The following is a 22865-nucleotide window of genomic DNA, read 5'->3' on the forward strand; positions in this document are numbered from 1 at the left end:
AGCGCAGCAGCGGGGCAAGCCAGAGACCCTGCTCCCTAGCAGGTGCTCGAGGGCTGGATTAAATCAGCTGGCGGGCTGGATGTGGCCCACGGGCTGTAGTTTGCCCACCCCAGTTATAGATGTTTATATTATAATACAAAATTAAATAAAATTTGAAACAAAAAGTCATTTCAAAACAAAAATCTAAAAAGTTTTGTTCTGAAAATGTCAGAATTAGATGTTTCTACGTTGCCAGAACCCTTTTTTTTCCTTCTTTTTTTCCCCCCAAAATGAAATTCTGGTGAAATCTGAGTCGATTTCAGGAAGCATTTTAATTTTGCTGGACCTGTATATTCCCACAAAATATGGTTGCATCGAAGTTCTCTGACCAGCTCTATTTATTAGTCTTGAATCTTCCCTCATTGCCTTCAGCCCCCACTGCTCGAATCCCCCCAGCTCATTTTGAAGTTAGGCTGTGTGTGTGTGTGTGTGTGTGTGTGTTACTCCTTTAAATTTTAGTGACATTTACAAATTCAGTCACAGTTGAGTTTACAGTTTTCCCCAAAGAAACACATGGCAGAGAGATAGAAAGCAGCCAAAAGGGGTGCAGAGAGGTGCATGGGGATTTGTTTTATTTAGCTGGTCAAAAATGTATGTAGTAATCCTGTAAGATTCCTGAACTGTTCTGCAACTAGCAGCAAACATCCCTACTGGAAAATTGTTCCAAGCATAAGAGGCAGCAGGGATGGAAGCACAAAAACGAGACTGGGAGACCGATACAAAGCGGCTGATCAGGCGGGAAGCTTGAATGGAGCAAGCAGAGTGCTGGGACACATCCTCAGCTGGTGTAAATTGTCATATCTCCATTGACAGGCAGTGGAGCCATAACACTTGACCCCAGCTGAGAATCTACCCTTGTGAGTGTGGAAACAGGAAGAAAGGAGAGCAGAGATGGAAGCAAGAGTACGGTTGTGCAGTCTTGAAAGCCAGATTCAGAAACTTGAACTTGAGGGGTGGTTTAAGAAGAAGCAAGGCCTGTTGGATGTTTATGGAGAAGGAGCTATGGCGATTGCTAGGAGATAGGGAGATGAAACCTATCCATCCTTGACAAAAGTTTTCAACTGAGCTCAGTATGGGGATTGCTTTAGTTTCAGGCCATTTTCAAACTGATTTAGCCATCAGCAGTGTGCTCTTCTTAAGACATTTCATCCTCCTCCACATCAGATGGAAGAACACCCTACCCTTCTGTGACACACCTCTTTAAGAAATGAAAGCACAGACTTTCTGTGATTCACTGGACAATTAAATTTAGACAAGCACATCTCATTACAGAGATTGGCCATTAAAAAAAATCATCATCAAGAGATTACCTGAGGAAAAGTATCATAATTATAATGTGTATAAATTAAACAAAATCCTTAACAGTAACAAATGATTTTATTCTTTCTAGGGACATGGGTCACATTTGGAGGTCAAATTTCAGATGACGTAAGTAATGTTTGGTTAAAGTAAAACTCATAAAATGGAATAAATGTTTTGTACAAGTCAAGTCAGAGCTAGCAGAATAAGCGGAGTCTATTTCTGTAACAGGAAATGACAGAGAATTATCATTCACGGGAATAGAAAGTTTGCACTTCTGCTACATTTCACAAAGTCTTAGTGATTATGACATTTCCAAAGGTTAAATTTTAATAAAAAAAAACCTTTCCCTTAAAAAAATATTACAAACAGCTATGAAAAGAAGGATCAGCATTTACCACTGACAGTTGTAATGAGAATCTGATTGTTCCCACAGTAGAAGTATGAACTTTTTTTTTTTTTTTTTTTTTTGGCATAACGTAAGTAATCCAGTACAGTCATAAATATAGGCACAGTGTCAGCTTATAATGAGGTGCTGGATGATTTTTGACATAAAAAGTATAGATGAAACAACTGAAAATATCTTTGGGCTTTGCACTGACAACACTGACTCTTGGCCGTAACTGATGGTTCTGAATCTCTTCTAATAACCCTTTGAAGGTGCTGCGTAACTCATGTATTTTACTAAGCTTTGGGAACTTCATGGACATTAGTCACCCATAACAAAAACTTGCAGCAGCCTCACTTGAAACACCAGGAGAGAAAAAGTGGAAATAACTTTTGCGGAAGGAGAGAGGTATTGTGTGTTAAGATGTAGAGGATTTTTTAAAATAGAGACAAACCATTTTATCTTACAAATGGTATGTAAGGGAATGATGAAAATATACAATAGCATAACAAAGGGGATTCTTCTTTATATTGCAGCATTGTAAACACAGAGGGTAAAAACCTGGCCCCATTAAAATCAATAGCAAAAATCCCATTGACTTCAGTGGGCCAGAGTTTCAACCTGAGCAGCTATTTGTAGGATCAGGCCTTTAGTTATCACTGATGTTGATCATTTAAAAACTCCTAATGACTTCTGGTGTTTTTCTTTTCATACCCAGTCCATCAGCTAAAACTAGAGTTGGGCCCAAACCAAAATCCAAGATCTGAACTTCTGCCCTTCCTCTCTCAAACTTTGGGAAAGTTCAGATCTGAACTCTGCAACTCAGGTCCATCTCTAGTGAAACAGCAAATCTAAGTAAAACAATTTGAATAATTGGTGCTTTCAGTTTTATAGAGTTCCTGCCTTGGAATTCTGTGATTCAGTCAGTCTAATCTTCGACATTAAGTCAGGGGACAAGGGGCTGAACTCATCCCTCGTTGAAGTGCATTGACTTCAGTAGGATTACCCCAGGATATATCTGGCCAATAAGTCTTGTACTTTCACCTATCTAAACATGGTCATTTTAAAACATTTTAATAAAGAAAAAAACTGTTTCAAAATACTGATGCAACATTGGTTCAGGTCTGTCCCAGGTTGGTACAACCCAAAGTTGTTATCTGATAGCTTCTCAGTGGCCATTGTGAAGTGGGTTGGTGATCTTGGTACCTTTTTTAAATGGCACGTGTCCATGTCAGTCACCACTACATTTGAAACTAATTTGCATTCTACCAAGGACTGAATGAGCCATGGACTGAACTCCTCTGTCATCCCTAAAGGCACTCCTTCTGAGTGGGAGTTGTCATATTGGCAGGACCATATGGAGAAGCTCACATTGCTGTGATCTGGCTGGCGGATCAATAGAAGACTTCAGTCTCCAAGGCTGTCAACCCAGCATATTTCATAAGTGATAAATTCACTAAAAATCAACCTAAATGGAAAACCTCTCTTCAATAAATGTTAGGAATCATATAGAGTTGAATGAAAAAGATGGGGTTTTTAGTGTCCTATGAAGTTTATTGGAGAATTAAATCTCTGTTATTTTATAGGAAGATTAAAAAACTTAAGAACTATATCCTTTCTATATTACATTCCATAGAGTTACAGATTAATATCTATAGGGCCCTATTATATTTCTATTGGTTTCATCTCTATTAACTGTAAAAGGACTTTTCCTTGAGGAGAGAAATATCCCTTAACATAGGTAAAAGGGATGTTGATATAAATCTATATTCTGGCTCGTCTCGCACTAATGCACAGACATGATGTGCATATTACTTTGGCTTGTAGCAGCTGCATGGGACTAGGTCAGGTCATTATGTCTAACACAAATGGGCCATGTCCTTATTTCCTAAGCTAGCAGCTGTAATGTTCCTCCCTACAAAGCATCATCTCAGGTTTGTGGGCCAGCCAGAACTAAAGTGGACTGGGGTTCTGTTGTGATTACTGAGCCAACAGATTTACCCTAAATTCAACTGTGAAAAGTATGGGAAAGTTCATAAGATGTCACAATAGCCTATGACTTTTTGCCTGCCTGAGAATTAACCATGCAAAATAGGTGAAGTTTTTTCCATAAATGAATGCTATGAACAGGTGCCAGAAAACGAGGCAGAAAAATTGAATTAGCCCAAAGAAAAATGGCCTATTGACCGTAGTCCAGGACTATGGTGAGATCATGCCTGGTAAACAAGAAAATGTGGGAATGAAGTCACCTATGCCAAGTTTGGCTTTATGGAAATGAATTTAATTTTACTCCTTTTGGGAGGTCTTAAAAAGAGACACTGGGAAAAAAAGAAGAATCTTCTTCCCCCCAGCGCATCCCCCAACCTGCCAGCATTGCAACTCATCTCAGCCCCTTCAATCTCAAGTCATGAGAAGCAGACCAGGCCAAGGGACTTTCTTCCCGAGAGGAAAGCAGGCTGGCGGTGGTCTTGTTTAAGGAACTTTGTTTTCAACTGTGAGTGCTGAAAGTCAGCACACTATCCTGGAACCAACATGGCTAAGACAGCAACACTGCATATCACATTATCATGACATCCAGTACTCAGCCCGGCAGTGAGGATATCTAATTGCCTGCACCACAGAGGCACAAAAGATCCTGTATTATTTTCCCGTCCCTTTTTGAGTTGCTTTTGCCACTGCCTTCCCTCCCCCTTTCTTCCTATTCTATCTCTCACGCTCTTGGCTTTTCATCGAATCCCGACATCAGCTATGCTGCATTCATCCAAGCCTCTCTTGTCTAAGGAGAAAGGATCCAAACAGATGACGTCCTTGACCAGAATGTGAACCAGAGTCCAAGCAGCAGGTGTCGTGCTCAACTTGCCAGCCAAAGCATCCACTCCAGTGGTCCAGTATTCCAAAAACGTCAACAGCCATATTTCCCCCATCTTTTCTATCCTGTCTCTCCTCCACCTTGTGTCTATGTTAAAAACAGGATACATGAATACCCTTCACACATCAGGACTGTGTAAAATTAACTTTCTTTTTCATCAAAGGTTGTTAATAAAAATAAGAGACTCTGATATTTTAACTCCAAAAGGAGAGAGACTTTGATAGGGTCTAACTAAATTTGATTTGTATAATCACTAAACCACAGTTTTAATATAAATGCTGGTTTTAAATCCGTGCTCCTTTTTTGTATGTTTTAATCAATAAACTTTCATCTTGAATGAATGCTTTTGGGAGTTTGCCAAGTAACTGAGTAAAACCAAGGCCTTTGTAGCAAATAATCATGACCCTATTGCTGTTAAATGTTACAGTGAAAGATTTTATAAACACCTTTAACTCTGTAGGCCTTTGAGATCAATATCAGTTCTCCACCTGCCCCCAAAGTTTCAGGTGTGCATTTATGTGCAGGCCTAGCCAGACCTTGGGGCCTATTTGGTGTGTGTGGAAGAGTGCAGTGCAGTGCTGCATACAACTCCCACCATCATTTCCCATCAAGCAATAGCAATGACCCCAAGAGGACCAGTATTTCCTCTCTGCAAAGTGTGTGATTCGTGATTTCCCTCAATCTAGGGATCAGAGTCCAAAGGGCACTCCTAAACCTGGTCTCCAACATGCTGACTTGTGCATGAGCTTATCTTTACAGGCAGGAAAAGTTGCCATTGATTTCAATAGGATTATTCAGGTGCATGAAGTTATTTGTGCAGAGTTGGGACTGTGATTGCAGCTCGCTACCCATCAAGTTTTCATCTGAAACTCCAGATTTTTAAAACATTGTTAGTGGTGTGTTTGGTGTCAGATTGGAACTAACATTGTGGCAGGTTTGAGTCTGTTTTGAATAAGTTAAGAAAAAATACCCAGTCTTGAAATGTCCTGCTGTCCCAAGACTTCTACTCTGCTCCATTTGTGATTCTAATTTTTCAGTGCTTAGGAATTCATCCTGAGTCTCTGAAGTTTGTTCTTCTGGGAGCACATTTTCTGATTCTTGATTAAAAAAACCAAATCAAGTTATATTGTATATAGAACCTGATACAGTATGTATCATTTAAATATTTTATATATTGTAGCCTCAGTTCAGGACACACTGAAATGGTAGATATGTCTTACTTCCTCTCATATTCTGATGCATGGGTGGACAGGAATATATGGCTAATATTTCCAGAAGGTGAGTAGTGATTTTGGGGAGCCCAACCTGAGACTCCATACAGTATGAGAGGAGCTCAGCACTTTCTGAAAATCCGGCCTTTTTAAGGTGTCACAAGCGGGGCACCGAAAATCGAGGCACCCAAAATCACTAGTCACTTTTAAAAGTCTTGTCCATGTGTTCTTTGGGGATCCGATCATAATCACACTGACTTCTGGGGAGTAAACTCCATCTGTGACATGAAATTAAATTTCTAGGAGAGGGGTGCCTTTAGGAGCTGAAGAAATTTGATTCCTTCTGACATGGGGCAGCTCTGTTAACTGGACCACAGAGCCAGCCCACTTGACATTTCACCATCCATTTTGATCAAAAACTAATTGACCATATAACCAACTGGGGCTGGCTGTGGTTGTGTAAACTACTTGCATTAAAACAATTGTTTTCCTTTAGAAAACTGGGAGGGTCTGAACTGCTGGTTCCTCTCCATCTCTCTTTTTTGTTGGCCAGGGCTCTGTGCTTGGTTGCAGCTGCTCTCCATTGAAGCACTTGGTGCTTTCAGAGGAGTGCAGCAGTGATTTGGAAATGCAATGCTGTATTTTAATAGTCTGTTAAAATTATCATCAAAATAAAACAGTGCACAATCAATTCACCGCTGCAGTGCTGCCATTCACTTCAACTGGAAAGCAGCCGAAACCAAGCAATTACCTTAAAATCAGTCCACAGTTTGTCTTCCAATCTCCTGCACAAAGAGCAAAAGAATAGCACAGACATGTGCAAAAGTCAAACGTGCTCCTAAGTCTCCCTTATTTAATAATTGTAGGTCCAGGCAATGTTGCAAGCAGCTATAGTTCATCTCACACCACCATATTCTGTCTCCTTTGGGAACTGCAAAATGTACATCGAAGTCCAATGTCAGCTGCAAAAACAGCACGGTGTATTTTGCAGAGAGAAAACTGTTACTTCAGATGTGTTGTACAAACATGTCCGCCACACAAACAGCATGGACCATAGCTGCTGTTATTGCTTTGTGCGCTAATAGGAAGAACAGGGCTATACAATTCCTCTTAACTAGAACCAGCAAGGAGTAACGTGACCTTCATAACAGCCTTTAGAATGGCTAAGCTTGTCAGGCAGCCCTAATGACTGAGGGAAAGGAAAGAACTAAGCAGGGCTTGTGGAATTGTTGTTTTTATTAGATAGATTTGCTGCAGTCTAGCTGTTGTTGAAAACACACACAATAGCCATGCTTAAGCAACATCATTGTGTTAGAAACCAACAATGGCAGTTTCATTTGGTGCTAAGCCTTCCTCACCTAGATACTGTATTGCAGCATATCCAGGGGTAATTCTCTGCTCAGTATATATTGGTAACGACTATAAATGCCCGTGGGAAATTCTCCTCTCAGGTGTAATTCCTACCCCTCCTCCACACATATTGGGGTTCTAGATGGAGTTCGACCCAGGTGCTTCTGGGGTAACTGTGCAAGACACCCTTTAGTAGGGAACGCAGCAGCACAGCAGCTCAGCAGCCTGTAGGGAAGGATTCTTTCCCCCCACTTCCCTGCAGAGAATCTGAGCATACATGCCGAGTACTCGGGGTGAATGCTGACTGCCACTCCCTCAGTAACACTGCTGAAAATCCAGGGAAACTTCACTGTCTTCAGTGGAATTATGCTGGATTTAAACCTGTGAAACTGAGAACAGAATTTAGCCCTATGCTTTTTGCCTGTAACAACTTACGTTGGTTTAAGAGCAGTGCCCAGGCACAATGGCACAATTTAAGGACACAGCCTTAAATCAGCCTCAATTCCATTGGTTTTTGTTATGTGCTGCACTGCATTCCCCTCTCCCAAGACACAGATGAGGCCCTAACATACCATAGCCACTATTAGGAACACTTCCCACTTAGTCCTGAGTGCAAGTCAAGGTGTTAAGACTGTTCCATAAAGTCCTATTTGGTTAATGTCCCAGTTACCTGAGACTGCCTCTCCACTCATGTGCTTCTGTCACTTTTGAAATCAGCTGAGATGCTCCTTCTGCCCCTAGATTTGAATATCTGCGGGATGGAGTCAGGGCACAGCAGATGGTGGGACTTGCTTCCCATACTGCCTTCTGGCCTTCTTTTGTCTGAATGCGATATGGGGAACTCTGGGGTTGCATCCTGGTTTCTACATGAGTCAGTAAATTCTATTACATTTGTACATGCACTGAGTGACTATGACTAAAGCACTATATAGCTAAAAATAAATAAATACATTCGGAGATGTATCTGACCTTCAGATAACAGGGTTTTAATTAACTCTGGTTCAGATAATCACGTTTTGACCATAATGACACAGGAAAAAGCTCCAAAACTGTCAATAAAGTGATCAAATATTTCCACAACTTTGCATATCTTGGAACAGATACATTCACTGCTCCACTCCTGGATGTGACATAGGGCCAAGATACACCAGCTACCCTAATTGGCATTGCTGGGTGTTGGGAGTTACAGTGAACCTGTTGTGTCAGATTGGCTTCCAAGGTCCTCAGCCCTACTCCTTGGGCCAGATGATGAGTAGCATGTCAGGCTTGCTGGGGATTGTTTCTGCAGCCACTTGACTAATCGTATGCCTCTGGCTTCCCTAAGGTTGCTGAACAGCTAATGACCATCGCTTATGAGAGTGGAGTAAACCTGTTTGATACAGCGGAGGTGTACGCAGCTGGAAGGTAAGTGTATGTGTGGCTCAAGGTGTTGGAGTGTTTTACCAAGCCAAGTTTCACTTTGTTTAACTTCCTATTTATTCACTGCCAACCTAACTCAGCCTTTAAACAAATGCAACCACAGAAGCGTATCAGGTTCTATTTTCAGTTACTCTGGTGTAAATCTGGAGTGACCCTATTGACTTTATATGGAGTTACTGCAGATCGGCACTAGTGTCATTTAAGGTATATTTTGACTCAGATGTAAATGTATACTGGGACGCACTGGAGTAGTGCACTAAGACTTCATAGGAGGATGATCTGCCTTGGATTTCGGGTGTTCCCAGTCTAGTTATGTGTTCAAACTCTAAATTAAACATCCTTGCGAACAAGAGCAAATCACCCAACATGGGGCCTTGCTTGGAGAGGTCTGATGTCCTACCACTTTGCCAATGTGAAAGATTGGCTTTAGATACAGATAAACCCTGATGTTACATATTTCCTTTTTATGAAATTGAGTTTGATCCCAAGTGCCTTTGTGCCCCCACCCTCTTAGGAGGTTATTGAACTTCACCCCAGTTTTAGCTCACTAGAGGTTTTGGGTGTCCCCCAAGAACTTAGTAACATTGGAGTTTAGCTTTTACCCAGGTGTAGTGGGGTGGTTACCCACTCTGGTCCTGAAGGGCTTAAAACAGCCAGGAAGAGGGCTGTGGCAGGGAAAAGCTAGGCTGATTGGGGAAGTAGCCACAGCTGGGCCATGCCCCAATCAGGCCCAGCTGGTCCCTATAAAAGGCTGTGATCCAGAGGCCCAGAAGAAGTCTCTCTCTGTGTTCAGGGAGAGAAGGGCGTGGCTGCAGGGAGCTTAACTGAGTGCCTAGAGTGGAGCAGGGCTGGGAAAAGGCCAAGGGAGCTGGGGAGCTCTGGCCTAGGAAAGTCCCAGGCTGCAGGTCTAGTGTAATGCCAAAGGGGCACTTGGGTTGCAGGAGGCAGCCCACAGGTAGGCAGAGGCAGCAGGTCTGAACCCCTTTGCCTGTGATGAGTGGCTGATACTGCAGTCTGCCCCAGTGAATGGAGGCTAAATGGAGACTGGGCAGTAGCCAAGACTGAGGCAAAGTGGGGATAGTGGGTGGGGGTTCCCCTGGGAGGAGGAGACCCAGAACTGTGTGGGTACTGCCAGGGGGCAACACCACAGACAAAAGGGCACCGGAGTCCAGGGGGTCCATGGGGGCCAGAGGACAGGCGGATCACTGGCCTGCAGAGGGCGCTCCGGAGCTGGAACGAGCTAATTCCCGAGATGACCAGCAAGAGGCGCCGCAGGGGTGAGTCCACTCCTCTATACCAGGGTAACAAAGTGCCACAAACTCTGTGGAAAATTGGGGCTTTTCTTTCATAGTGCTTCATGTGAAATGTTTTTTCCTCTCCAGTTTGCAGGTGCTTTTAAGATCCAGCCATGCCGTACAATACAATGAGCATAGCTCAGGTTTGCAGACTTTGACAAGTCTTTCAGCAAACCTGGCCCAAGCACCTGATTTGGCGATTGGATGTGAAAATTTGGCACTCCCCTCCAGGTGAAACACTCACCATGTTGCTGGGGTGATTTCTGCTCTACTCCACACCCTACCCTTGTCTAGGGTGACCAGACAGCAAGTGTGAAAAAGCAGGACGGGGGTGGGGGGTAATAGGAGCCTATACAAGAAAAAGACCCAAAAATCAGGACTGTCCCTATAAAATTGGGACATCTGGTCACCCTACCCTTGTCCTATAATGCCGCCTTAATAAACACCATTTTTCTAAAAAACAAATGCTGCTTATGTGGAACCTCATATTTCCTATGAGAGACTGGGACATCTGTGTTCTTCTTCCACCTCTCAGGCAAGCACCTATCCTCTTGCCAGGAATGTAGGGTACTTGGCTGCATTTTTCCCTGTTTCAACGTGAACAGGGAACAGAGAGGGCTCCATATGCAGGGCCACCTCCCAAAGAGTGCATTAATCACTTCCGCAAGGCCTACAGCCATGGCCATCTTTAAGCTGGGGGGAGAGGAGTGGGACTCTTTGTCCAGTGTCAGTTATATGTAGTTACATCAATGCCATTGTGTTGGCAAAGAAGAACATGATCCCCTGCCAAGAACTTTTAAATCAAGTCCTGATTTTTTTAGTGGAAGATAATGGGCCAGACCCTCAGCTGGGTAAATCGTCCTAACTCCATTAATTTCTGTGCCAGTTTACACCAGCTGAGATTCCAGCTCAGTATCCACACTGAGAAAATAAATAGAGAACCTATTTTCGGGGTCCCATTCTGGAAGGAGAGAACTGGATTAGGCTAACAAGTCTAAATGCATTGCTCGTATCTCACATGTAAGCTACTCTGTGCATTTCACTATTGATGTCTGGATAAAAACATCCGGAATAAATAAAAAGTCAGCACACCTCTTAATGATGATTAGCACATGATGCTGACAGCATTGAAATCCTTATCCAAAATGTCAGGAAATGGCTTTTATGGAAGGGGGACTAAGGCTCTTAATGCCATGGCTTAATTAAAAGAAGAAGAAAAAGATTCTATACAAATATTAATCACTCACTTTATTCATTTGGGCTAGACTGTGAGATCACAGCCTGCCCTGGGTAAGGGGCAGTGTGCAGTTCAGCTGCCCTAGCTGCAGACCAGGGGATGGATTGTGACTCTGAAAGTCACTGTTCATTACCTGGTCACCCCACTGGCTCTGGGCGGGGAAGTAAAGTGCTGTTGCTCTGCAGATTACCTCCCTCTCCATGCCAGATTAGCTCCCGGGCCATCATTAGAGGAGGTGGAGACAAGTCTCTGCCCAGGTCCCGCCCTCTCACTGCAGAGGCTGTTCTCTTCCCTGACATCCCACATAGTCTGAGGAAGCAAGTGTTTTATGTCCCCTTACTCCCCTGCATCAGCGCAGTTAAACCGGTGTGACTTTCTTCTATAGACAAGTGCTAAGAGACCGGAAGCAGATACTTTAGCGAGAGGGCATTTTCCTGCATTCTCCACTTCAAATAAATCCTCAGTCTGTTCTCTTCCTTTATGGGCTCCCTGATTCTTACAGAAAAACCAGCACTTAAAAGTGCTTTCATCCCCCTGGTTTGTGCTCAGTACATGCTCCCCTTCATTTCACTCTATATTCAGCTCTGTTTCTTGCATGGACAAAATGACCTTGAACTGACTTTGCATACACACCCAAAATGTCGTGGGCCTGATCCTGGCCTCCATGAAGGCGGCTTTGCACCACTCAGCCTTAAAACTGACTAACTTTAAAAAGAACATAGCCCTACTTGCAGGGTTGTGTTTTGAATGAATATGCCCTGATGCACAATGGGGCTGAAGGAAGAAAACCCTAACATCAACACATGCTTCAAGGTGATACTGGCAATGTAGTCTGTGCTGGCCATTCTCCCATTTATGAGTAACAGGCCAACTTCCCTCCTCCACATCACCCTGTGTAGACCCACTAGAGATGTACTCACTCAGGCTGATGCACAGTTTCTCTGCTGCATGGGTCATCTGCCAACATTTGGGCCACATAGGCCCGTGCAAGACAATTAAGGATTTGGTTTATAGTTTTCTGCAATGTATTTGGTAGACAGTCTATAGCTAAATTGAAACTGCAGTGTGTTTCTGTCCAATCACTGTCTGACTCTGTGCTGACATTTGGAGAGGGGAGAAATGCCACAATTAAAAACAAATCAGTTGACTCACAGTTGACTTTACAAGTGTGACATTTACATTGATTCTGTTTAGCACAGACACTGAATTGTTAAATTACACCCTCTGCCTCATAAAGACAGTGCAAAAAAGGCACATTCAGGTCAGCAAGGACATGGGGCAATAAGCCATTTTCCAATGTGTCAAGTAGAAAAAAATAAAGGTTTAATGTGAGCAGATTTTTTTATGTAATAGTGCGTATGGCAGAGTTCCAATGAATAATTGGTTTCATGATTTACTTTATGTTCAGTGCATTCTTGTCTTTAAAGTATTTTATACTCAAGTGCATTTTTTTCCTCCCCAGGGCTGAGGTGATTCTGGGAAGCATAATCAAAAAGAAGGGCTGGAGGTACTGTATAGATTTTAGAGCCTGCCTGACAATTACTGCAATTGAAGTCAATGGCAAAACTCCCTTTTGCTTCAGTGGTAGAAGATCAGTACCACAGAACATATCTGAATTCTTTTGTTTTAAAAAATAGTAGCTTTTTTAACATGTGCTGAACCCATCAGCTGGTTGGAAAAGTTGGCATAAAAGTCATAGGAAGAGCTGGTAGCACTTCCTATTACTAAGATTGCCCAGTGCTTCCCATTATGAACCCCTGTTGTCAGTTGTTGTTTATAATTTTGCCAAACTTTGTTTGAGCGGAACGTTTCCATACCAGGTGTCTGCCTTGGTCTGAAATTTTTTTGGAAAGATTCAGCCATTTTTTGAGAATGAGGTTGGGGAAAAAAATAGGTTGTTTTACTGTTAGGAAAAGTTAGAAAATACCAGAATTCAGGTTTTCTGTGCAACCATAGTTCAGCTCCCTTGGGTGTTACATTATGATACAGTCTTTAATTACATCATCATCACACTGTTTTTTTGTTTTTTCCATAGGACCCCTGCCTCCTTCAGTGCACAATATGGACCTGGGGATCAATCAGGTTGCAGTGAAGGAGACTCTTGTTTTTAGATCCCCAGCCTCATTTGTTCTATAATAATAATATATGGAGATATTCTATCTCCTAGAACTGGAAGGGACCCCGAAAAGTCATCGAGTCCAGCCCCCTGCCTTCACTAGCAGGACCAAGTACTGATTTTGCCCCAGATCCCTAAGTGGCCCCCTCAAGGATTGAACTCACAACCCTGGGTTTAGCAGGCCAAACCACTGAGCTCTCCCACCTCCCCTTCTAGAAGCTGGAATGTGTAGTGAATGGGGCAGGGGATTGCAGGAAGAGAAAGGATGGTCTCATGGTTAAGGCAGTTAAATGCTGCTCTGGAAAACTGTGTTTTATCCCTGCCTCTTTGACAGAGTTTCTATGTGATGCTGGGCAAGTCACTTAAACCAAACTTTTCATAGGTGGTCTCTAATTGCATGTTCCTCGTTTTCTGGGTGCCTGGCTTGAGACTGCTTGACTTTGCAATCTTAGCAATGTTTTTTTTTTTTCATGTAATGTTATATATAAAGAGTTAGAAAGCATGATGGGATTTCTTTTTGGATACCTCATATGAGATTAGACCTAATTTAAATGATTCATTCCTGTGTGTACACTAGCATATGTTTGTGTAGTTTAAGTGGCATTTACATAATCTTTAAAGCTCTCCACAATCTGTCCTGGTCATCCCTCCACTAAGGAATTATCCCAATGGCATTCCATTTTTCAACACATCAGATATAAGTATCCTTTAGTGGGATGATTATTCAATAGAGACTCAGTGTACTGCAGAACAAAGTGCAAAGTACATGTCGCTGCTGTATATCATGAATATATCTCCAGGATCTATGCAGCATTTTAAGAGTGAATACAAATTATTTTAATTTGAGAGTATCTTAAACAAAAATGGGGAAATTTTCTAAAAGGATGCCTTAGCCCACACACTGCTACATGTTTTTGCCCCTTTGAATATATTCAACGTAGGCACCTGGGAAAGATTTTTAAAGGTATTTAGGTGCCTAACTCCCAAGGGAGTTACAAATCTGTCCCCTAGGGATAAGGGCAGAACCTGTTCTTTTTTAAGTCAGTGGCAGAAATCTCATTGACTTTATCAGGAGCAAACCCCTGTTCTTGAAAACTTGCCCCCAAAATGTTCAGGCTTGTAAATGTAGTGGAACTGTTTTGTTCAACTGTACATTCTGTGTGTGCATATTTAATGGCATTCACTGTCAGCAAGTGTCTAATACTTGCTGTATTATTTTCTTAAGTTTCTTCATTTTAAACTGAAACATATTTTGTTTAATCTTCCTTGCTGCGGTCCTGCAGCTGATTGAAGTCAGAACAAAATACTGGGCCCTGTTCAATGTTCATTTAAATCATTGGCAGCCTTTCTATTGACTAATAGCCATTGGGTCAGGCCCTTGGAGAGGGGTTGACAAAGATTCTGTAGTATATGGCAAAGTATTTTCCAGCCAATAGATCTTTGTTTTAGTAATACATTGGAATTTATAGACAAACCTAGCAAATGGATCATTCTTTTGGTTTTAATATCTCAAGGTCACTGTATAACAATATTCATACTGCTTCTCATTGAAGTAGTTTCATACCAGTAATTTACATCAGATGCTTTTGGTGACGTTTTCTACACTTTTCTCTTGACACAGCAGCATTATTGAAATTGCCAGAATAGTTTGATGTTTATCATTAATCAGTGTGGGTTCTAAGTGCTTAGCAGCAGCTACAGCAGAGCATGTGATTTCATAAATCCCTTATCTGTGAGCTCTAGAATTGAGCCTTTAAAACCATGACTAATATGTTTTTGTTTTTCTGGAAGAGTTAAATGCTGAACTGAGCAGCTCTGATTTTCCTCTCGCTGCCATCACTTTCACACTAGTTAACTCCATTGAAATCAATGGAGTTGCAGGTGATTTACACAGTTGTGAGAGAACTGGCCCGTAAATCTGCAGGAAATTACTAACTTTGCTTATACCTCAGAGTACAGCAGCTACTTTCCTTATTTATTTTAGGGTCCACATTTTGTTTACAAGGTAACAAGGTTGTACTGCATCATTGATCAGACAATGAAAGTTGGATGATCTACACTTGGACTGGTATAAGAAAGTGTATAGTTATTCAGTAGAAGCAATCCGAACTTAGAGCCGTAGTTATGCATTGTCCTGCAGCCAAAGTTAAGAACCTTGAATTGAGGGACTCCTTTAAAGACAAACCTTATGACTGCTTTAGCTGTAAATAAAAGGAAATTGCCACTTTGGGAGTGGTACAACATCTAAAGAGGGTGGGGTTTTTTTGCTTTGATTTCTACTCCATATGCCTGTTAAAAACAAAATTGCAACATGCTTTTTCTTTTTTATGTCTAGGAGATCCAGTCTGGTCATAACAACAAAACTCTACTGGGGTGGAAAGTAAGTTTTATAATTGTATGGTTATAGAGAATAGAGTTTGATTCTGCATGTCTTTATCCCTTTAAGGCAACCAAGTTATATACAGGTTAGTGAAATCTTAGGGCTAATTTGTGCTCATTTGAAGAAGACTTTTGAAGAAGTCAGTGCTCAACAAAGATATCGACCTGGCATTAGACCCTAGCAAATGGCACCAAAAGGAATAACCCAGCTGCACTCTTTTGATGCAAGATAATTCATTTAGATTGTTCAAGTGCAGTCTCTTAAACTCCCATTTCCAAAACATGGATGAAATCAGAAGGAGGGCAACCAGCATAATACTCCACAGGAGAAAAGCCGCCCAATCCTGCCAACATGATAGCATTTTATTTAACACGTTGTTAAAAATATCTGCCTGACCTGTGGGTTTGAGTTAAGCTCACTCCCTGCAGCGAGCTCAGATAAAAAAGACCATCTTGTTTGAGGTAAAAATGGGCCATTTCTCTCTTAGTGTTGAGCTAAATGAAAGAGAGTTTGCCCTTTGTTGTGGGCTTGAAGCACAAATTTTACTGGCTGAATTTACTTCTGATGTGTTACCAGTGTTTGAACTATTGGTTAAATTATTTAAAGAGATTTAACGGGTTTTGCTTTTCAAACTCTGTACAATCTTTCTGTCTGTCTGCCTTCCTTCCAATTTGATCTGCACAGTGTATTTTGAAATGCACTGAAATCAAAGGCTATCAGAATGTCTCAGAAAAAATGTAAAGTTTACTCCTTATCATAATTCATAAAAAAACTGCAATGTGTTGAACTGGGCGTTTTTCTTTAGGCATGTATAAAAGAATAAATGATTGTCATTTCACTGAAGTTATTTACCATAAATTCTGAAGCTGGAGAGATGGGTTATAGGTTTTGGGTTCTCCAGCAGACTCTGGATATAAATAAGAGAATGCTATGCATTTGAGTACTGTAGATTTATAGTAATGGTCTTGTTTCACTTTATTGTGTTATTGCTTTGCTTCAGACTCAAAATATGGTTGATATGTTGCAAACACATACAAAATTAAACAGTCTGCAAGAAAGATTATAAAATGTTATATTGCCTCTAAATCTAGTTTAGATTTGAAATATGGGCCACATAAAATGTATGTAATTTCTTGTAGTTTTCCCTTAGAAGTGGGATGTCTACAAAATATACAATACACAATGAGACTGTCATCGTTTAATAACTCTGATCCTGATCCTGCAGTCCTTACTCAAGCAAAATTCCTATTGACTCGTCAAGTGGAGTTTTGCCTGAATAAGGACTGCAGCATCTCTGAAAGCCCAAATTAATTACTTTGTTGTAGTTCATAAAGCTGACAGTATGTCTACATTTGAGGGAAAAGCATTAATTCTATTTTATATCCTTTTGGAATAGTTGTCAAAAGGTGGTGTGAACAAGAAAGTTTTAATAAGGTTGTCCTGAGGAGACCAGTTAGGACAGGGGATTAGATCAAATCCTAGTCCATCAAATTTAATTGAAGCTTGTATTGGGTTTTGCTTCATCTTCCAATGAAACTTAATCACTTCATGCTCCCACTTCTAAAAGAATGATAACTTGCATGTCAGGTTGTACATTACTATAGAAAGGATGAACGTTACTGGGTATTATTAATATGAATGTTGTTTCTTCTGGATGCTATTGTCTCTGGAATTTGGTTGTTTCTTCTCCAGTGAAGGGTAGCTCTGTTATCTGAGTTCTAATTTTCTCATTTCTCAAACATTTAAAGCTTGTTCTGACTGGAATATAAAATTAGCAAATCTAAGAACATCAGTTCTTTAGGAGTGTTATAATAATAACACCCACACTAATAGTAATTTTACCTTTGCAGAGCTGAAACAGAAAGGGGACTTTCAAGAAAACACATCATTGAAGGTATGTGCTGTAAATGTGCCTTATCCATTCCAAAAATCCATCTGGCTTAAGGAGCATCTTGAATAAGGGAAAAAAAGAACAACACGGAGATGAAGGAAGAAGGGGGACACGCATCAGGGCCCTAGTTGTGCCCTGGGTGATCGTTACTTCCCAACACAGATGTAATGAGGTTGAGTAGTGCCCATATAAGAGAAATTAAAACTACTAATTATTCCTCAAAAAAAGTTTTTAATGATCTCCGGCTATAAAGGCAACACAGACAAAATAAGAAAAGAAAGATTAAAGACCAGCCCTGAAGAAAGATTAATATAAATGGCAAATTATACTGAAGACAAGCACAAGTACATGTAAAGTTATTCATTAGCTACTTACTACTAGTCTTAACACTATAGTATCAATACAACTTGAGATCAATTCAGCTTGAGCAACCAGACTTCTTTACTCCATAATCTTACCCTGCATTCATCTGAAAATACATTACCCTTCAGTCGGCCGTTTTCCACACTGGCCAGGTACAGACAGTCGAAAAGTACATGTCTCTTCGGTTCAGGGGGTGTGGGTCAGGTTTTTCTTATGACCGAAACACACACCTTTAGTCCTGTGCCTTCGTACTTTTTATCTTATCTGTCAGCCATGTTTTAAAACAGACCATCCAATCGGGGTGGGCCAAATTTGTAGTGTGGTTAGCGTGGTTGCTTCAATTTTATAAGTTATAGGCCCACACAGCTCCATGTAGCCAATTGCCTCAAATGTGGTAAATGTGGATTTTATAAATTATGTGCGGGTGAATAGATTATCTCAATACATAATGAGTCAGCCTAAAGTGTTATCTGGTTGCAGTGCATCCTGATCACAAGTTTGTTTAATTCTGCGAGGCTTGCTTTCTGAAGCTTCTGGAAGTTTGAGGCCTAATCTTGACAATACTTTTGTTCATATTAATCACAACAAAGATGAGATTCACTCCACTTGCATGAAGCCCAGGTATTCGGACTCAGTGCAGATGGAGTGTGAGGATGAAGAGAGGTGAAATTCATGTCACAATCTGGGCCAGTGTGCAGAGCTGCTTCTCCAAACTCTGGGTTGGAAAACAGCCATAGTCCCTCCATGGTGGTTTTGGGCATTGGAACATAAAAATGGATCCACCGCCCCTCCCCTGTGCTGGCCTTCCCCAAATTGATCTTCCAGGCCGGTTCCATTTCTTGATGTGGAGATCAGTTTGTGGCAATCTGGGGCTGCTCAGGCACCCCACTGCAGCTGCTCAGACAGCCAACCTCTTGTGCAGTCCCAGTTCGGAGGCCTAAGTGGAGTAGAGGGCCTCATGCTGGATCTCTGCACAAGGGGTGAAGAATCTTGGAGATGATTAGTCTTGCCTCTCACATATGAGATAAAACCTAATTGTGTCCGGTAGCTATTGCAAAAGCTGTTAAAATGTATGCCCCGTTCTTCTAGGTGTATTCACATTTGATCCAAAACATTACTAGTGTTAAAAATAAAGCAAGTTAGAAAAAGAAAAGTTCAGACCTATAAATACTAATTATGCATAGTAATAATATACTATGCTATAGAGATGGGCTCAAGCCTCATTGCTGATCAATTAGAGACCGTGCTTGTTTAAAGTTGCTCAATGCTCCCTTATCATGTTGTTTGGCAGCTGCTTGCTTTGTCCACTGCTTGCAGGAAGAGCAGCCTGTTGGAGCTAGTGGTGGGGACTTGGATGGACCGGCACCCCCCATCAGCTCCCCACTCCCCTAAGTTCCCTGTGCAGCAGCAGCCCAGCAGGCTATCAATTGCCAGCAGTTCAGCTGTCCCTCCCCCCACTGCCATGTGCTGCTCCTGCCCTCTGCCTTGGAGCTGCTCCTGGGAGCCTCCTGCTTGCTGTGTGGGGTGGGGGGGAAGGGGTGCTAATGTCAGGGTATCTCCTTCCCCACGCTCCTGCCTCCCATCTCCACAGAGTGGGGGGGGGGAGGGAAATGGGACATGACAGGGCTCAGGATGGAGGGAGCTTGCTGGCAGCAGCTGCTGTCTCAACTTGCTGATCTACTTAAAAAGGCAATGTACTTAGAGTGGGGTCAGTGTACTTAAAGGGGCAATGCGCATCTCTCTCTCACACACACACACACACACACACACACACACACACACACACACACACACACACACACACACACACACACACACACACACACACACACATAGTGTGTCTCTGTCTCTCTCTCTCTGCCATGCTGTCTCCCCTCCCTCCATTCATGCTGCCTTGTAGACTGTGAAGCTATATTAACAACAATGTGTTAACCCTTAAAGGCTCAGCTGAGTGCTAGTTCATTATTTAGCAGTAAGGCATTCCCTGGGAAAATATCCCACCCTCTGACTCCACCACCTCAACCAAGCTTCACAATCATCATTGCTGTGTACAGTATTAAATTTTGTTTAAAACTTGTGTGTGTGTATGTGTGTATATATATATAGAGAGAGAGAGAGTCTTTTGTCAGGCAAAAAACATTTCCCTGGAACCTAACCCCCTCTATTTACATTAATTCTTATGGGGAAATTGGATTCACTTAACATCGTTTCGCTTAGCATTTTTCAGGAACATAACTACAACTTAAGCGAGGCGTTACTATAGCTGGATCTAGGGTTTTGTTTTGGTTTATTATGCATAGCAAATTATGAGGAAAAAATGTGAAGTAGTAGTTGTGGCAAATTATTTGACACCAATGCGCAAGCTGGAATACGTTTGTATGAACCATTCTTCCACTAAACCTGTTTACAGATAGTTCACAAGCAGAATAAAAGGCTGAATACATTTAATGAATTGTTCACTGCAAACCTTTTGCCGAGTTACAGTTAAGATACTGATTATTTTAGACACAAAAGAAAAAGACAGGAAAAGGACCCTTAACCTTCATGTGGAATTAAAATTAACAAGTGGAGAGCCCCCAGGGACAGATAGTTCAAGTTCTCTTTGAATATTGTAGAGCTGTGCATTCTATGATATACTATATCAGCAGTAGCCAGTGGTAGTTATACTTTAATTAGAGGTACAGTGTGTCTGTGTGAGGTGTCACGAACAGAGGGTTTTATCTATGAAGCTAGACAAGAGGTCTTCACTGTACAACTTCCTGAAAGATTTCTAAAACATTTTCAAACAAGATAAGTGCTGTGATTTGTAGCAGAGGGATGCAGTTTGCTCAGGTGCTTACAAAAATGATCATTCACTTTTTATAACTAATTTAAATGAGTCAGGTTCGCCATTTAAAAATATAGTACACTAGTTCTCTGGAAATATATATTTTATCTGTTTTCTGAATTGTTGTTATAGTCGTGTCATTATAAACACCCCACAACTTTTGTTTATAGCTGGTGTAGCTCTGATTTACACCAGCTGGGGATTTAGCCTTCTGGAAATAAGCCAGTTTACATCAACCAAGATTCTAGTCCTCTTTTAGGGGGGGAAAGTTGGGGGGGTTAAACAATTTAAAATAAATTTAGCATTACAGTACACTATGTGGGAGCACTCAGATATATTACAAATTCACCTTACTGCTATGAAAAGACCACATAGAATCTTGCATTCCTATAGCATGATCAAACTATAGATCTCAAAGCACTTAGGGCATGGTTACACTTGCAGTTGTAGAGCGCTGGGAGTTAAACCAGCCTTCGGAGACCGCAGCAGGGAAAACGCTGCCAAGTGTTTATACCCTCAGCTGGAAGCGCACTGGCGTGGCCACATTAGCAGCTCTTGCCATGCCACAAAGAGCAGTGCATTGTGATAGCTATCCCAGCATGCAAGTGGCTGCAACGTGCTTTTCAAATGCGAGGGGTGGGGTGGAGTGTGACAGGGAGTATGTTGAGTGTATGTGGAGGGAGAGAGAATGGGTTTTTGTGGGGCTGAGAGCATGTCAGCACGCTGTCTTGTAAGTTCAGATCCCCCTCCCCCCCGCCTCTCTCTCACTCACTCAAAGCAAGCAGCATTCCTTTTTCCCGGAGCAGATAAGCAGCCAGCTGTCAGAAACGAAGCTTTGAAAGGGCATATCCGCATTCCTACAGCATTCCTACAGCAAGTTCAAAACAATGACAAGAGTGGCCACTTGACTTAAGGGGATTATGGGATGTTTCCAGAGGTCAATCAGAGTGCAGTAATGCAACACCTCATTCACACTAGCACTGCGGTGCTCCAGCGGGGGCGCAGCAAACGTTATTCCACTCACTGAGGTGGAGTACCAGCAGCACTGTAGCCACGGAGTCAGAGCGCTCTACGTGCCTTGCCAGTGTGGACAGGTAGTGAGCTAATGCGCCCGGAGTTCCTTTATTGCGCTGTAACTCGCAAGTGTAGCCAAGCCCTTATATAATGAATTAAGCCTCCCAGCACTCGTGTGAAGTCAGTAAGCATTAATGTTATTCCCATTTTATAGATGAGGAAATTGAGATACAGAAAGTGACTTTGTCCTGACACATAATAAATTTGTAGGAGTCAGGAATAGAACCCAGCTCTTCTGGCTTCCAGGACTAAGTTGCCACAAGCCCATAGCCTGGCTATTTGTGCAACATTATGAGTTTAGCTTGTTGCAGTTTGCTGGATAACTTTTGCAAATAGAGGGTAAATTTTGTTTAACTTGGTAGAAGGAGCCTGTTCGGTATCACATTTTTTCAGGGTTGTAATAGTCTTGGTAATCATAAATATATAACAATGTCATGATTCCTCTCCCCTGGGTTTTCATTTCTGGAAAGCCCCTGGAGTGGCAGGGCTTAATTATGTGGAACCATACCAATGTAATGTGCCATAGGGTGATTCAAAAATACTCTCTGACAGGATTTTGATTAGATTAACTCTGAAACAACATCAGTGAACGCTGTCCCTGGAGGCTGCCAATTGACAGGCTCACCAAGATGGTGTCTTTTCCAATCCAAATTTGAGTGTGATTAAAAAAAATTCTTGTGGAGGGCTATGAATTCATCATGAAGCCAAACTTTGATATTTTTTTAATGTGGCTGAGCAGACATGAGACATCATCGTCCATCTTCAGTGTACATTTTAGAATAGTCCAGTATTGTGATATGTCAGAACTGTCACTTCTTTTGTGATGTGTTCCAAACTTCATTCTGGCTATTTCTAATGGTATATATTCTTTTTTTTTTCCTTGCTGCTTCTAGGATTAAAGGCTTCTCTCCAGAGACTGCAGCTCGAGTATGTGGATGTTGTCTTTGCAAATCGACCAGACAATAATACCCCCATGGAAGGTTAGTGAGAGCTTTAACACAAGATTTTAATGTGATTGATTCTGGATAAAAGGCTTGTACCAATCATGGTGGAAAATGAAAATCTATTTACTAAGTATTCAAGTGAAGCAGATTCAGTATAAAACAC

At 41.7% G+C, this 22865-nt stretch overlaps 1 protein-coding gene across 3 annotated transcripts in view; it reads left to right on the plus strand.

Annotated features, from left to right (window-relative positions):
- The window catches only part of KCNAB1 (potassium voltage-gated channel subfamily A regulatory beta subunit 1), a 257521-nt gene that overhangs the window by 194955 nt on the left and 39701 nt on the right, over nucleotides 1-22865 (plus strand). For all 3 annotated transcript variants that reach the window (XM_054040307.1, XM_054040309.1, XM_054040308.1), the window contains 6 exons: nucleotides 1430-1467; nucleotides 8481-8560; nucleotides 12570-12614; nucleotides 15559-15603; nucleotides 17454-17497; nucleotides 22652-22738. In XM_054040307.1, coding sequence (XP_053896282.1) covers nucleotides 1430-1467; nucleotides 8481-8560; nucleotides 12570-12614; nucleotides 15559-15603; nucleotides 17454-17497; nucleotides 22652-22738 — 339 coding nt within the window. The remainder of the gene's footprint in view (nucleotides 1-1429; nucleotides 1468-8480; nucleotides 8561-12569; nucleotides 12615-15558; nucleotides 15604-17453; nucleotides 17498-22651; nucleotides 22739-22865) is intronic.

Source organism: Malaclemys terrapin, chromosome 9 (assembly GCF_027887155.1).
Source record: "Malaclemys terrapin pileata isolate rMalTer1 chromosome 9, rMalTer1.hap1, whole genome shotgun sequence".
Lineage (NCBI taxonomy): Eukaryota > Metazoa > Chordata > Testudines > Emydidae > Malaclemys > Malaclemys terrapin.